General features: G+C 42.5%; 1 protein-coding gene across 3 annotated transcripts; it reads right to left on the bottom strand.

Annotated features, from left to right (window-relative positions):
- Positions 1-67: 67 nt before the first annotated feature.
- ciapin1 (cytokine induced apoptosis inhibitor 1) lies at positions 68-12,193 on the bottom strand. 3 transcript variants are annotated; one of them, XM_085280767.1, is made up of 10 exons: positions 11,904-12,193; positions 10,563-10,915; positions 6,059-6,221; positions 5,381-5,524; positions 4,274-4,353; positions 2,380-2,548; positions 1,604-1,680; positions 1,266-1,387; positions 874-955; positions 68-779 (listed from the first exon to the last, which is right to left on the bottom strand). In XM_085280767.1, exons 2-10 carry the CDS (start codon positions 10,884-10,886, stop codon positions 669-671), a joined length of 1,272 nt encoding a protein of 423 aa, XP_085136893.1. In that variant the 5' UTR covers positions 10,887-10,915; positions 11,904-12,193; the 3' UTR covers positions 68-668. The 3 variants fall into 3 exon arrangements, with proteins under 3 accessions (XP_085136893.1, XP_085136895.1, XP_085136894.1); XM_085280769.1 differs by lacking the exon at positions 10,563-10,915 and having other exon boundaries at positions 6,059-6,250; XM_085280768.1 differs by lacking the exon at positions 10,563-10,915.
- Positions 12,194-12,540: the final 347 nt, after the last annotated feature.

The following is a 12,540-nucleotide window of genomic DNA, read 5'->3' as shown; positions in this document are numbered from 1 at the left end:
CAATACCAATAACCATTTCTTAAGTATTTAGTCACATGCAGTGAAATAAATGGGATATGTTTAAACATTGTAAGGCTGGTTTTAGTTTATTGCAATGAAACAAAGAGAGGCAACAACACTTCTTTGCCTTCCACATACATACAGACCCTTCATTTGAACGGTTTAAATGCGGTTTGGTTTCGATGTCAGCGTTCGTAAATCTTAAACAGCAATACGTTTCCACTCGGTTCTTCAGCTGTTAGCGATCAGGTGTAAATGGAAGTTAAATTCAAGGAATAAAGAAAGCATGTCAGCTTTTCAGAATGACCTAGAAAGCCTTCAGGTGAAGGCGCTCTCACTATAGACTTTGTAGTCAATGATGAATCATTTCTATTGAAGCTGCAATGATGGAAACTGCAATCCAGCTGACAGATTGAAAAAAACATTTCTGTATGGTGTAATTGCACTGATCATCTTGAGAGTTTACTTTATGTTTTAAATCTCATCACAGCAGGACTCAAACATTCTCAGTGCATATTTACTCCCGTGTGGATTATACACAAAATGGATCAGCAAGGTGCCTCACTGATCCTCGGGGTTTAATCAGAGGGAATCGTGTCTACAGGGTTGGAAAAGAGAGGAATGTCACGTGTTGAGGTTTGAGCAGTGCGCGTTGCTGAAGTTGTGTTTCAAGCATCCGTCAGTGTTTTGTTGTCCAGAACGATTTTCTCTCCCGGCTTGAACGCCGGCATCCCCGCGTACGGGCAGCTGGCACATCGGAAAGCATCGCCAAGGTAACACTGCCACAAACAGAACAAAGATAATTATTATTTCTTTATTAGAACCAGAGGAGGGATGAGGAACCAATGCAGGCTTTTGAAAGTATACACTCACACTTCCACAGGCTGATTTTGGCAGGTCAGTCTTCTGTTTTCCTTTACTCTCCTGCTCCAGTTCTTCAGCTAGCCCACACGTGCTACACAAAGATACAGTACAGCATCACGTCACATGATGTCCTTCATGCTCATGCAAAAGTTTCAGATCGCCGCAAACTTCAGATTGCTCATAACACTGGATCTGTATGCTGTCAGTGAGAGCAGACGTCCTTAATGCGGACATCTCAAACATAAATTTTATAAGTCATGAAGCTGAAAATGAGCATGAGCCCAAAGGTTGTGCATGGGTAAATCGTGTAATATCTGGTTAAAAGTGCACTGACATTTCTGAAAGCTCGGATCTTGGTCTTAAATCTCTCCAAAATATGTGAGATTTAAACAAAACCTCACCAGTTCTTGCAGGCTTTCTTCTTCTTGTCGGCTCCTTCTCCACAGGCCGGAGCTTTAAGAGAAGCTGGATCAGGTTTTTTCAAGTCATCTTCATCCAGCAGAGCATCCGAGTCCATCAGATCCTACACAGAACATAAACACGACGGACAAGAAAAACATCAGTGTGTCATTTATGTGTTGCATTACTCCAGGTTTGAGAAACTGCAGAAAAATCAGCAATTCCCCACAAACTACATCGTGCTGAAATACATATATTTTTCTTTAAAAGAGGATTTCAGTCTGCCTAATAAATGGTCACGTGTGCGTGGTTCAGCGCTTCAGTCGGTGTACAAACTCACCACATCATCGTCGTTCATGTCGTTGGCTGACAGCGTCCACATTTTCACCGTGTTGGGATCCAGAGCAGGTTTCTCTGCTGAAATCACACATTTTAACCAACATTAGCTTCACAGCACAGACAGTCTGAGGAGCTCACAGACTCACTCGTCACTTATAATGATGCAAATGCAGCATTGTTAAAAAAAAATATTAAAATAAAATGTTACTGTAGTGAGGACGACAGACAGCCCGAATAGGAAATGAAGTTTCGTCCTCCAAGTGGAAATTACATTATTCATAAAAAAAAAAAAAAAAAAAAAGAAAAAAAAAAAGAAGCGATCGCAGACAAACTGGATTATTGTGTCTGTATAAAGAGTCGAGAAAGTCACTCGTCTTCTGTTGATAGTCTTTAAAACGTGAAAACGTTTGGGGTTTTTTTTCCAAATTGGACAGCAGATTCCTAACTTGATTGTTCTTGACTTCATAGTGGTACTTCTTGTTTCTTCAGTTGGATTTTCTTTCATTTTAAACTGAGCAGAACTCAGTTTATTAACATAAAGTATTCCTAATGCCCAGACAGTAACTTCTCCTTTGTTAGAGCCATAAACAAAGCCATAAATCTGTAATCTGTAAAATTACAGATTTATGTCCCTATCATCATCAACTCAAACCTCTCTACAAACTAAAGGGAATCTGGCATCTGTAGCCTATTATATTAGATCATAGTTGACAGAGACGGTGAGCTGTGGATTCAGAGACAACAGGAGAAAGAACAAAGCGTACTTCTGAAGCCTACCTGGCTTGGCTGTCTTTTTCCCAAACGACAGTTTGATCTGGCTCGATGACCCCACCTCAAAGTCGGGTTTGGAGGCAGATACGCGGACTCGAGACAGGGAGTCTCCTTGGTAACCAGAGGCTGCCCTGAGGGAGCTCAGCGCTTCAGGACTGAGCTCTGCTTTGCTGATCTGAATGACGAGACAGCAAACTGATATAAGCATGGCACAAAATCAGGGGCTGGATCCAGCCTTGTGAATACGCCCAGCTGGGAGCATTTTTTTTTCCCCACCCGTGACGTGAAGACCCACAGAAATAACGTGTAGCAGCTAAATTCGCTGCTTAACTGATGGACCCACAGTGAACTGAGGATTCCTCCATGTTCATACTAACACTCTGGGATGTGCAGCACACTCAGAGCAGCAGTTATACTGTGCCCTCCCTTATTAGTCAGCACTGGTTAAGGTAGGATGTGGCGTCATGTCGGTGTAGCACTTTCCCTGTCCCTATTACACCTGTCCCTATTACACCTGTCCCTATTACACCTGTCCCTATTACACCTGTCCCTATTACACCTGTCCCTATTACACCTGTCCCTATTACACCTGTCCCTATTACACCGTTATTGGGCTGGGAAGAAAGTGGCAGTGTAGCGTTTTGCCCAAAGTTCACGTTTTTTTAATCTCAGCAAATTTAAAAAAATTAAATAAAACTAAAAAGGTATGCAGGTTTTAGGGAAAACCCTTGTGACATGTGCAGAGGAGGGATGGTGGATATATTGGACAAAGGATGTTGAATATGGACATGACAGAGGAGGATGGCAGGGATAGGATGCGATGGAGGCAGATGATGCTCCGTGTGAATGAGGAAGCAAAAATGACCATCAGGTCAAACTATTAACAATAATTAGACCTCCTCAGTAAGGGGATTCTCAGAAGCCAGCAACTGAAAGACCCATACCAACTTCTTTCTTCCAATCATGTTCCTCACTGTTCAAGCAGCTGGAGACTCAAAATCTGTTTACAGAGACAAGCTTCCAGGAATTTAAACCCAAAACTAACTTCACAACATGTCAACCGGTGCCTCAAGTGCTCCAATCAGCTGGTCTAATGTCCTGAATATGCATGTTGCTGGAGTACACAGTTGCAGATGTTGGGGAAAACATCCCTCTACTCCACAGTGTGAACTAGGGCTGTGCGATATGACCAAAATCTCATATCCCGATATAAGACATCTATCATCCCGATAACGATATAAATCACAACATTTAAAATTTTCTGTAAATTCCATGAATCTCAGGCAGCTCGACTTGCATGAAGTGTTTTCAGCTGGGCGTTGTGTACCTGGAGTTATGACTTTTAGCCAATGCATGAAACTATACATTTTTAGACATAAGTTGTAACGGCCGCCGTTTTCTTTGTGAATATTTATTACACGGCGTGCTGCGGGGAAAAGCCTGTTCTAACGTTTGACTCTAAGGTTTATTTTTTAGCACCTGACGGCTCTTTTTTTGCTTCTCATCCGTAAATACTGCATACTCTTTCACAGGATTTTGTTTATTTTTAAAAGCCTCAACAGGATCTTGAGCTTTATTGTGAAAGGTTAATATGCAAAACAAACAAGCAGACGGCGGAGCCACGCCATTGTTTTACCATCGTGGTTGCTAACAGCAACGTGTAAAAACAGTCGCTTGTCCATCCGTAGTGTGGTCATATTAAATATAAAAGAAAGAGAAATTTAACAAATTAATATAACCACTACAGTGACCATCAAACGATGAAAAAAAATATTGCCGTAAACATTTTATTTTGCCACACTGCGAAACAAACGATAGCGTAAAATGAAACGACAGACGTTTTTATATCGTCACCCGATATATATCGTTATATCGAACAGCCCTAGTGTGAACTACTCACCTCTGTTACTGACATAAAGCCGGACAGCTTCAGAGCCGACACCAGCTTCTCAGCTGTCCTCACACTTTGTCCTTCTGATTCTGTAACACAGATATACTCAGCACATTAAAACACATCGACACCGAGGATAAATACACCTAAACTGCTGTCGATAATGCGTTTCCACTGTAACAGTGCACACTTAGGCCACTCTTGTATCACGTGTCAAACAACAGTGTCCTTCACTCTCATTCAAAGTCACGTCAGTCATGCTGCTGAAGTGAGATAAACTTGATACCTGACACTTTGCATTGCCAGTGGTTACTATTTCACCTGTCATCCTTACCAGTCACCTGCCGGGACCGAGTAGCAGGCTCCAGAGAGCGGTCAGAGTAATGGTTTGTTGTTAATGTTGATCAATGGTCATGAGAATTTGCATAATTAAGATTAAGGAACTGACCTCCCAGCCCACTGTTCCTTCAGTGGGCTGGTTTCAGTCATTATGCAAATGTACTGTTTATAAGATTGGGGAAACCTGCAGTCAGCTGAGACTGAAGAAGTCACTTGGATGAGTGATGAAACATTTCTCCCACAAAACGCTACGTCCAGATGAACAGAATCAACTTTTGGAGAGGTTAGAGTAATGCTGGAGCTCCTTAAAATGCCCCAGTTCCAGGGGCACAGGAACCTTTTCACAGCTCTTATGACTGCAGGAATTAGGTACTAGAAGATTTCTTGGAACCCTGTTTTTTGGGGTCTCTTAGCTCCTACTTCAGGAGGTGTTTAACCTTTTAATAACTGAACAGTGAAATCCATGAAAGTAAAAAAACAAAAAAAACAATGACAAAATGAATAACAGTGAAGTCCCAGTGTTATTAGGATTAAATGTAACAGGTCAAAAGGATTCCATGCTGGCTCAACAAAGGGCAGCGAAGGAATTCAGAGCAAAAATCTAGAAGCTCAAACAGGTTTACACACTAGATCACAGGGTCAAGAACACTCTGATCCAGACTCTCATGAGACTCTGTAACATCTCACCATCCCTCAGGAGGAGCTGCTAAGTGGGACATCTGGAGTATCTTTTTTATCTTCCAGCAGCAAATGGATGAATGGACTACTGTCTCTTACCTGTAACTGGTTCATCAAGGACCAGCTGCCCTCCAGGTTTGAGCACTCTGGCTATCTCTGCTAGAGTCTCTGAAGTGTGGATGGAGGAGCTGTCAGCCAGAAGGCAAGAGAGCACCCAGTTGAAGGTGGAGGCCGCGTGAGAGGCTGAGGAGAGGACAGGAGGAGACAATTAATGTGAAATACGCCATGTTCTGAACTGCAAACTAAAGTATTTCACAATGGAGCAGGGGTTCAAAGTGAGACGTAGGAGGTGGGTTAACCATAAGACCCAGTGTGCAGGTGCACTGGAAGAAAATGGATATTCTTTGTGAATTCGAGTTTCCTTTGTCTTAAAGTTCTATCGATTCAGAAATATTCATTTGCAAGTTTCATCAATAACCTCTTACAGGCAGATCTGTGTTCACCAGGTACATGAAGTGCATTTTAAATTCCCGCCACCTCAGAAAGCACCTCTCTTTAACAGCCGTTCTCCCGAGTAGTTAAGTAGCAGTTACGATAAGTACTGTAATTGTGACTATTTTTAGACATTTGCACACATGAACTCATGACAGAGATGCAGGGGAATTTAACGCGTGTTGATTGTGGTGATGATGACAGTCTACAGCTGCTGTTTCAGCAGTTTTCCTTAAGAGGTTAAGTCAGAGCATGTGTTAAAAAGAAATTATCAGGTGAACTTACACAGCAGCAGCCTGTCCATGTTCTCCACCGCCACTCTACCATCCGGACCGACGACCGCTCCCAGCTCCTCTGCGTACTGCTTCAGGGCCGTAGGTGTTGAAGGCTGAGCCCACACCAGCACCACTTTGTCTCCTGCTCTGATGCCAAGGTCTGCCATGATTCCCTGGAGGAAGTGAACTCAAGTTTTTATACCTGAAAGTGCAGCATCAAAGTGTGTGTGTTTAAAGGTGTAGGTAATGACTACTGAAGCATTCCATCCTTTTGCTGCTGTGGCCTCCACCATGACAACATAAATCCCACATGTACTTGCACAAAAACAAAAAAGTAAATTTTGTTGTTCTGGGAAAATCAACAGCAAGTGAACTCTTTCTTCCTGCTATCGTGTAGACTCTCTGACTCTGTAAACAGCAGCCGGGTCAAAGCTAAGCTGTTCATTAGAAACAAGCAGCAGTGGAAAAAATAATGAAAAGAAACTGCAGTTTTGGTGACTGTGGAGGTTGTAAAATTTCAACCCAAGGTCTGTAACTTGATGAATCAGCCAGGCTGCAAGAAAGGCCAAACTGGCATGTCTGTAACATTAAGACACAACAGATTCATCCAGTGCTCAACTCCACTCCCACTTACAGAGTCTTGATTCTGTATTCTGCAGAAGCCTCTTTGGCAGCTGTTAAAGCTTCAAGTCTTTTGGAACATGGCTCCACTGGATTACAGTGGGGAAAAAAAGTATTTAGTCAGCCACCGATTGTGCAAGTTCCCCCCCCCCCCAAAATGATGACAGAGGTCAGTAATTTGCACCAGAGGTACACGTCAACTGTGAGAGACAGAATGTGAAAAAAAAATCCATGAATCCACATGGTAGGATTTGTAAAGAATTTATTCGTAAATCAGGGTGGAAAATAAGTATTTGGTCAATAACAAAAATACAACTCAATACTTTGTAACATAACCTTTGTTGGCAATAACAGAGGTCAAACGTTTACTATAGGTCTTTACCAGGTTTGCACACACAGTAGCTGGTATTTTGGCCCATTCCTCCATGCAGATCTTCTCGAGAGCAGTGATGTTTTGGGGCTGTCGCCGAGCAACACGGACTTTCAACTCCCGCCACAGATTTTCTATGGGGTTGAGGTCTGGAGACTGGCTAGGCCACTCCAGGACTTTCAAATGCTTCTTACGGAGCCACTCCTTTGTTGCCCGGGCGGTGTGCTTTGGATCATTGTCATGTTGGAAGACCCAGCCTCGTTTCATCTTCAAAGTTCTCACTGATGGAAGGTGGTTTTGGCTCAAAATCTCACGATACATGGCCCCATTCATTCTGTCCTTAACACGGATCAGTCGTCCTGTCCCCTTGGCAGAAAAACAGCCCCATAGCATGATGTTTCCACCCCCATGCTTCACAGTAGGTATGGTGTTCTTGGGATGCAACTCAGTATTCTTCTTCCTCCAAACACGACGAGTTGAGTTTATACCAAAAAGTTCTACTTTGGTTTCATCTGACCACATGACATTCTCCCAATCCTCTGCTGTATCATCCATGTGCTCTCTGGCAAACTTCAGACGGGCCTGGACATGCACTGGCTTCAGCAGCGGAACACGTCTGGCACTGCGGGATTTGATTCCCTGCCGTTTTAGTGTGTTACTGACAGTGTTGGGACTAACGCGTTATTAAGTAACGCGTTACAGTAACTACGTTATTATTGTGGTAACGAGCACGGTAACTAGTTATTATGCCAAAATCAGGAACGCGTTAGCCGTTACTGGGATTTAGATAGGGTCGTTACTCGTTACTTCGTGTGGTGGCTATCGCGGAGCTTCCACAGATTCAGTAACATTAGCAAGTGGTGGAGGCCAGCAGGTGGATGAAGGAAAAGGGACGCAGAAGGAAAAGAGACCCGAGGCGGCCGCCGGTCCAAGTGTGAACTGAACTTCAGGTAAGAAGTTATGACCTGCAGTCTCTCTGGGTCAGATATAAACCAAGTTTAGGTGGAGTTTATTTTCGTTATTCTGACTTTTTCCTTACTGCGTGCTAGCTAGCATGACGGAGTTTCTATACAGCTGGGTGGGTGCTATGTTACTGATGTTGAACTTTATTTTGTTCATAAGTTATTAGAGTTGCCAACCGTCCCGTCTGGTATTCAGAGAAAATATTACGCGTTTCTTATTGAGGTGAAAAGGAACAGTTTGTCCCGTAATTCAGCTACAATGAAAAAGGCACAAAGCTGGTGTTATTCTGTGTCTTTGCTGCACAGCTGCCTCTTCTTCTTACATTCTCCCCCCTCCCTCTCCCGTTTCTACTTCAATCATGAAAACTGATCAATGATCAGCTGATCGGCTCTCTTGTTTGTTTATCCCACTTTGCGCCGAAAGAGGAAACCAGCGGATGTCGCGCTAAACAACAGCAGCACGTTTAAGCTTGATCAGCTGTTGTTAGAATTTATTTAATATTAATTTCTAGTATCAGCTGATGTTTGCTGGAGCCACAGCTGTAAAGCTGCTGGTCATGATATCGGTTTGTATATCTGGTGAGAGGGAAACATGAAGATGAAACCAGGAGATGTCCTTACTGGATCATCAGAGCTGTGATGGAGAAACAGGTTTACCTTTTAGGTGACATGAATGAGTTGAAGGGAAGTTATGAACTGTTTCTGAGAGACAAATAACACCAGGATCCTTTTTTTTTAGGTACAGTGGGGCAAAAAAGTATTTAGTCAGCCACCGATTGTGCAAGTTCCCCCCCAAAATGATGACAGAGGTCAGTAATTTGCACCAGAGGTACACGTCAACTGTGAGAGACAGAATGTGAAGAAAAAAATCCATGAATTCACATGGTAGGATTTGTAAAGAATTTATTCGTAAATCAGGGTGGAAAATAAGTATTTGGTCAATAACAAAAATACAACTCAATACTTTGTAACATAACCTTTGTTGGCAATAACATTCTCCCAATCCTCTGCTGTATCATCCATGTGCTCTCTGGCAAACTTCAGACGGGCCTGGACATGCACTGGCTTCAGCAGCGGAACACGTCTGGCACTGCGGGATTTGATTCCCTGCCGTTGTAGTGTGTTACTGATGGTGACCTTTGTTACTTTGGTCCCAGCTCTCTGCAGGTCATTCACCAGGTCCCCCCGTGTGGTTCTGGGATCTTTGCTCACCGTTCTCATGATCATTTTGACCCCACGGGATGAGATCTTGCGTGGAGCCCCAGATCGAGGGAGATTATCAGTGGTCTTGTATGTCTTCCATTTTCTGATGATTGCTCCCACAGTTGATTTTTTCACACCAAGCTGCTTGCCTATTGTAGATTCACTCTTCCCAGTCTGGTGCAGGTCTACAATACTTTTCCTGGTGTCCTTCGAGAGCACTTTGGTCTTGGCCATGGCGGAGTTTGGAGTCTGACTGTTTGAGGCTGTGGACAGGTGTCTTTTATACAGATGATGAGTTCAAACAGGTGCCATTCATACAGGTAACGAGTGGGGGACAGAAAAGCGTCTTACAGAAGACGTTACAGGTCTGTGAGAGCCAGAGATTTTCCTTGTTTGAGGTGACCAAATACTTATTTTCCACCCTGATTTACGGATAAATTCTTTACAAATCCTACCATGTGAATTCATGGATTTTTTTTTCACATTCTGTCTCTCACAGTTGAAGTGTACCTCTGGTGCAAATTACTGACCTCTGTCATCATTTTAAGTGGGGGAACTTGCACAATCGGTGGCTGACTAAATACTTTTTTGCCCCACTGTAGCTGACAGCTGGTAACTGTGCAGGTGCGGATCTAGCAAAGTTTTGCCAGGGGGCCAGGTAGGGCATTAACAGGGAGAGGGGGGCACAAAGAAATACTTTTCTTTCTTATTCTCATTTAAAATGTCTAGCTTTTAAAAAAATAAATTATCTGAATCTTACAACAAACGATTGATAGATTGATGCATATATACCATCAGAACAGTGAACATCACTGTCACAACAGTGTTTATTTTCATTCAAAGGCTTTATGATTTTTCCTATAATGGTGTGCCGGTCTCTAGTCAAAATGCCCGGGCCAATTTTCTGTCCCAGTCCAGCCCTGTATGCAGCTCATCTGCAGTCTGGTGTTGCCTACATCTTCCTATTCAGAAGGCAGAATTTCCGAGTTCTGAGTACAATCAAAGCACCACAACTGCAGTTTTTGTGTTGGATGTAAAAGGCGCACATGACGCCGTGACGTAGGCTAGAATCATGGCAGTAGTCAATGACGGTCCAGGCGTGGGACTTGTTTTGTGGAAATATGCACATTATCTTTTCCTTTCTATTGGTAGGTGGCACAGTGCACTTGTGGCAAGTAAGCAAGCTAGAAGACTGGCAAAGTTATGGAAGCAACACATTAACAAGAGAATTCTGAGTAAAACCAAAGTTACTTTCCCTAGTAACTAGTTACTTTGAAAGTAATGAGTAACTTGAAGTAACTGAGTTACTTTTGAGAGAACTAGTAATGTAACTAAGTTACTATTTTAAAGTAACTTACCCAACACTGGTTACTGATGGTGACCTTTGTTACTTTGGTCCCAGCTCTCTGCAGGTCATTCACCAGGTCCCCCCGTGTGGTTCTGGAATCTTTGCTCACCGTTCTCATGATCATTTTGACCCCACGGGATGAGATCTTGCGTGGAGCCCCAGATCGTGGGAGATTATCAGTGGTCTTGTATGTCTTCCATTTTCTGATGATTGCTCCCACAGTTGATTTTTTCACACCAAGCTGCTTGCATATTGTAGATTCACTCTTCCCAGTCTGGTGCAGGTCTACAATACTTTTCCTGGTGTCCTTCGAAAGCTCTTTGGTCTTGGCCATGGCGGAGTTTGGAGTCTGACTGTTTGAGGCTGTGGACAGGTGTCTTTTATACAGATGATGAGTTCAAACAGGTGCCATTCATACAGGTAACGAGTGGGGGACAGAAAAGCTTCTTACAGAAGACGTTACAGGTCTGTGAGAGCCAGAGATTTTCCATGTTTGAGGTGACCAAATACTTATTTGCCACCCTGATTTACGGATAAATTCTTTACAAATCCTACCATGTGAATTCATGGATTTTTTTTTCACATTCTGTCTCTCACAGTTGAAGTGTACCTCTGGTGCAAATTACTGACCTCTGTCATCATTTTAAGTGGGGGAACTTGCACAATCGGTGGCTGACTAAATACTTTTTTGCCCCACTGTATGTGGAAATAGTTTTAAACTGCCATCTCTGTCTTTCCACATGTTCTGTGAGCTTTAAAGGTGTATTTACCAAAAGCACAGGTACCTCATATTGTGTTCAAGCACTCATACATGACACACCATCCTCTCAGACATGTAATTACTCAGCGGTAGATGATGTTGAGGAAGCTTTAGGGGATCTGTCCTGGGCCGCATACCTGCACTGTGAAACATGTCTGAAATTTTTTGTATTGACTGTAACGTTTATTTTATTCATATCCTACAAAACATTTGAAGAACAGAAGCTGACCCAAAGTGCTTCAAAGATGGGCACAATATCATTCGAGATTTCCTAAAAACACAGTATCAATATACATGAAAGGCATGTTTTCTCACATTAACTAATTATTAGTTAAAGTAAAAATCAGTAAAAATCAAATCAAAGGGGTATTTATACAAGTGTGAATCTTAATGTAAAGCTATTCTAATATAAACGTGGAAGTGCAAATGAGTGTAATAAAAAGCCTTTAAGATCCAATCAGAGCCAAATTACAAAATGTTATTCTAATGTTATCGTACAAAGGTCTAGAAGGTTCCCTGTCGCTCTGTAAGTGACAGTGAAGAGATGTGTTTAAAGTCTGCAAAACAGAAAAAACCGCTTACGTGACATACCAATAATTAGAGGTTTGTTCTTGACTCCGGTGTTTCAGGAGCTCCGAGGAGCAAACAACGTGACGCAGCACCGGCAGAGGCTCGTAATCAGCTCCTAACGACGGCGTGAACACCAAGCAGCTCCCGCTACACGGCTACCCGCAGTATCAAAGGCTTAACGTTTGTCTACTGCTCTCCTAAAAGGCCTCTGGTGGCAGAATTAACTAAAGAAACAAAACGTAAACCGAGCCTACACGAAGACTTGCCTGCTGTCCTGATGGCAGTTAAACTCAGCTACAGTTACGTCAGAGCGTGTTTCCGGTTCTTATTTTCAAAGTAAAGTATTTGAGCCTGGTCACGGGCCCACAGGCTGTGTGAAGGTTCTTCATACATTATGTATACTTGACTTAATATAAATTAATTTAGACGCAATAGGTTTATGCTTACCTAATACAGGATAATCCAAAATATATTTTTCAAACCTTTTCATGGAAAAGTTTTTAACTATTAAATTTATTAAAATTACTTCTTTTTTTTGCACAATTCGATGGTCTTAGTTTTATTGTAATTTACAGGCGTGATTGAGTTTAAATGTATAAACACTGAAAAAGAGTGTTCGCGTTTGGGAAATTAAATGCTCTATATGTAAATTTTAGCT

This window comes from Mchenga conophoros, linkage group LG7, assembly GCF_057382185.1.
Source record: "Mchenga conophoros isolate Kocher_MC1m ecotype Shallow Benthic linkage group LG7, M_conophoros_male_GT1.1, whole genome shotgun sequence".
Classification (NCBI taxonomy): domain Eukaryota; kingdom Metazoa; phylum Chordata; class Actinopteri; order Cichliformes; family Cichlidae; genus Mchenga; species Mchenga conophoros.
The sequence above is the reverse complement of the archived record's forward strand: the minus strand, read 5'-3'. Positions and strand labels throughout refer to the sequence as shown.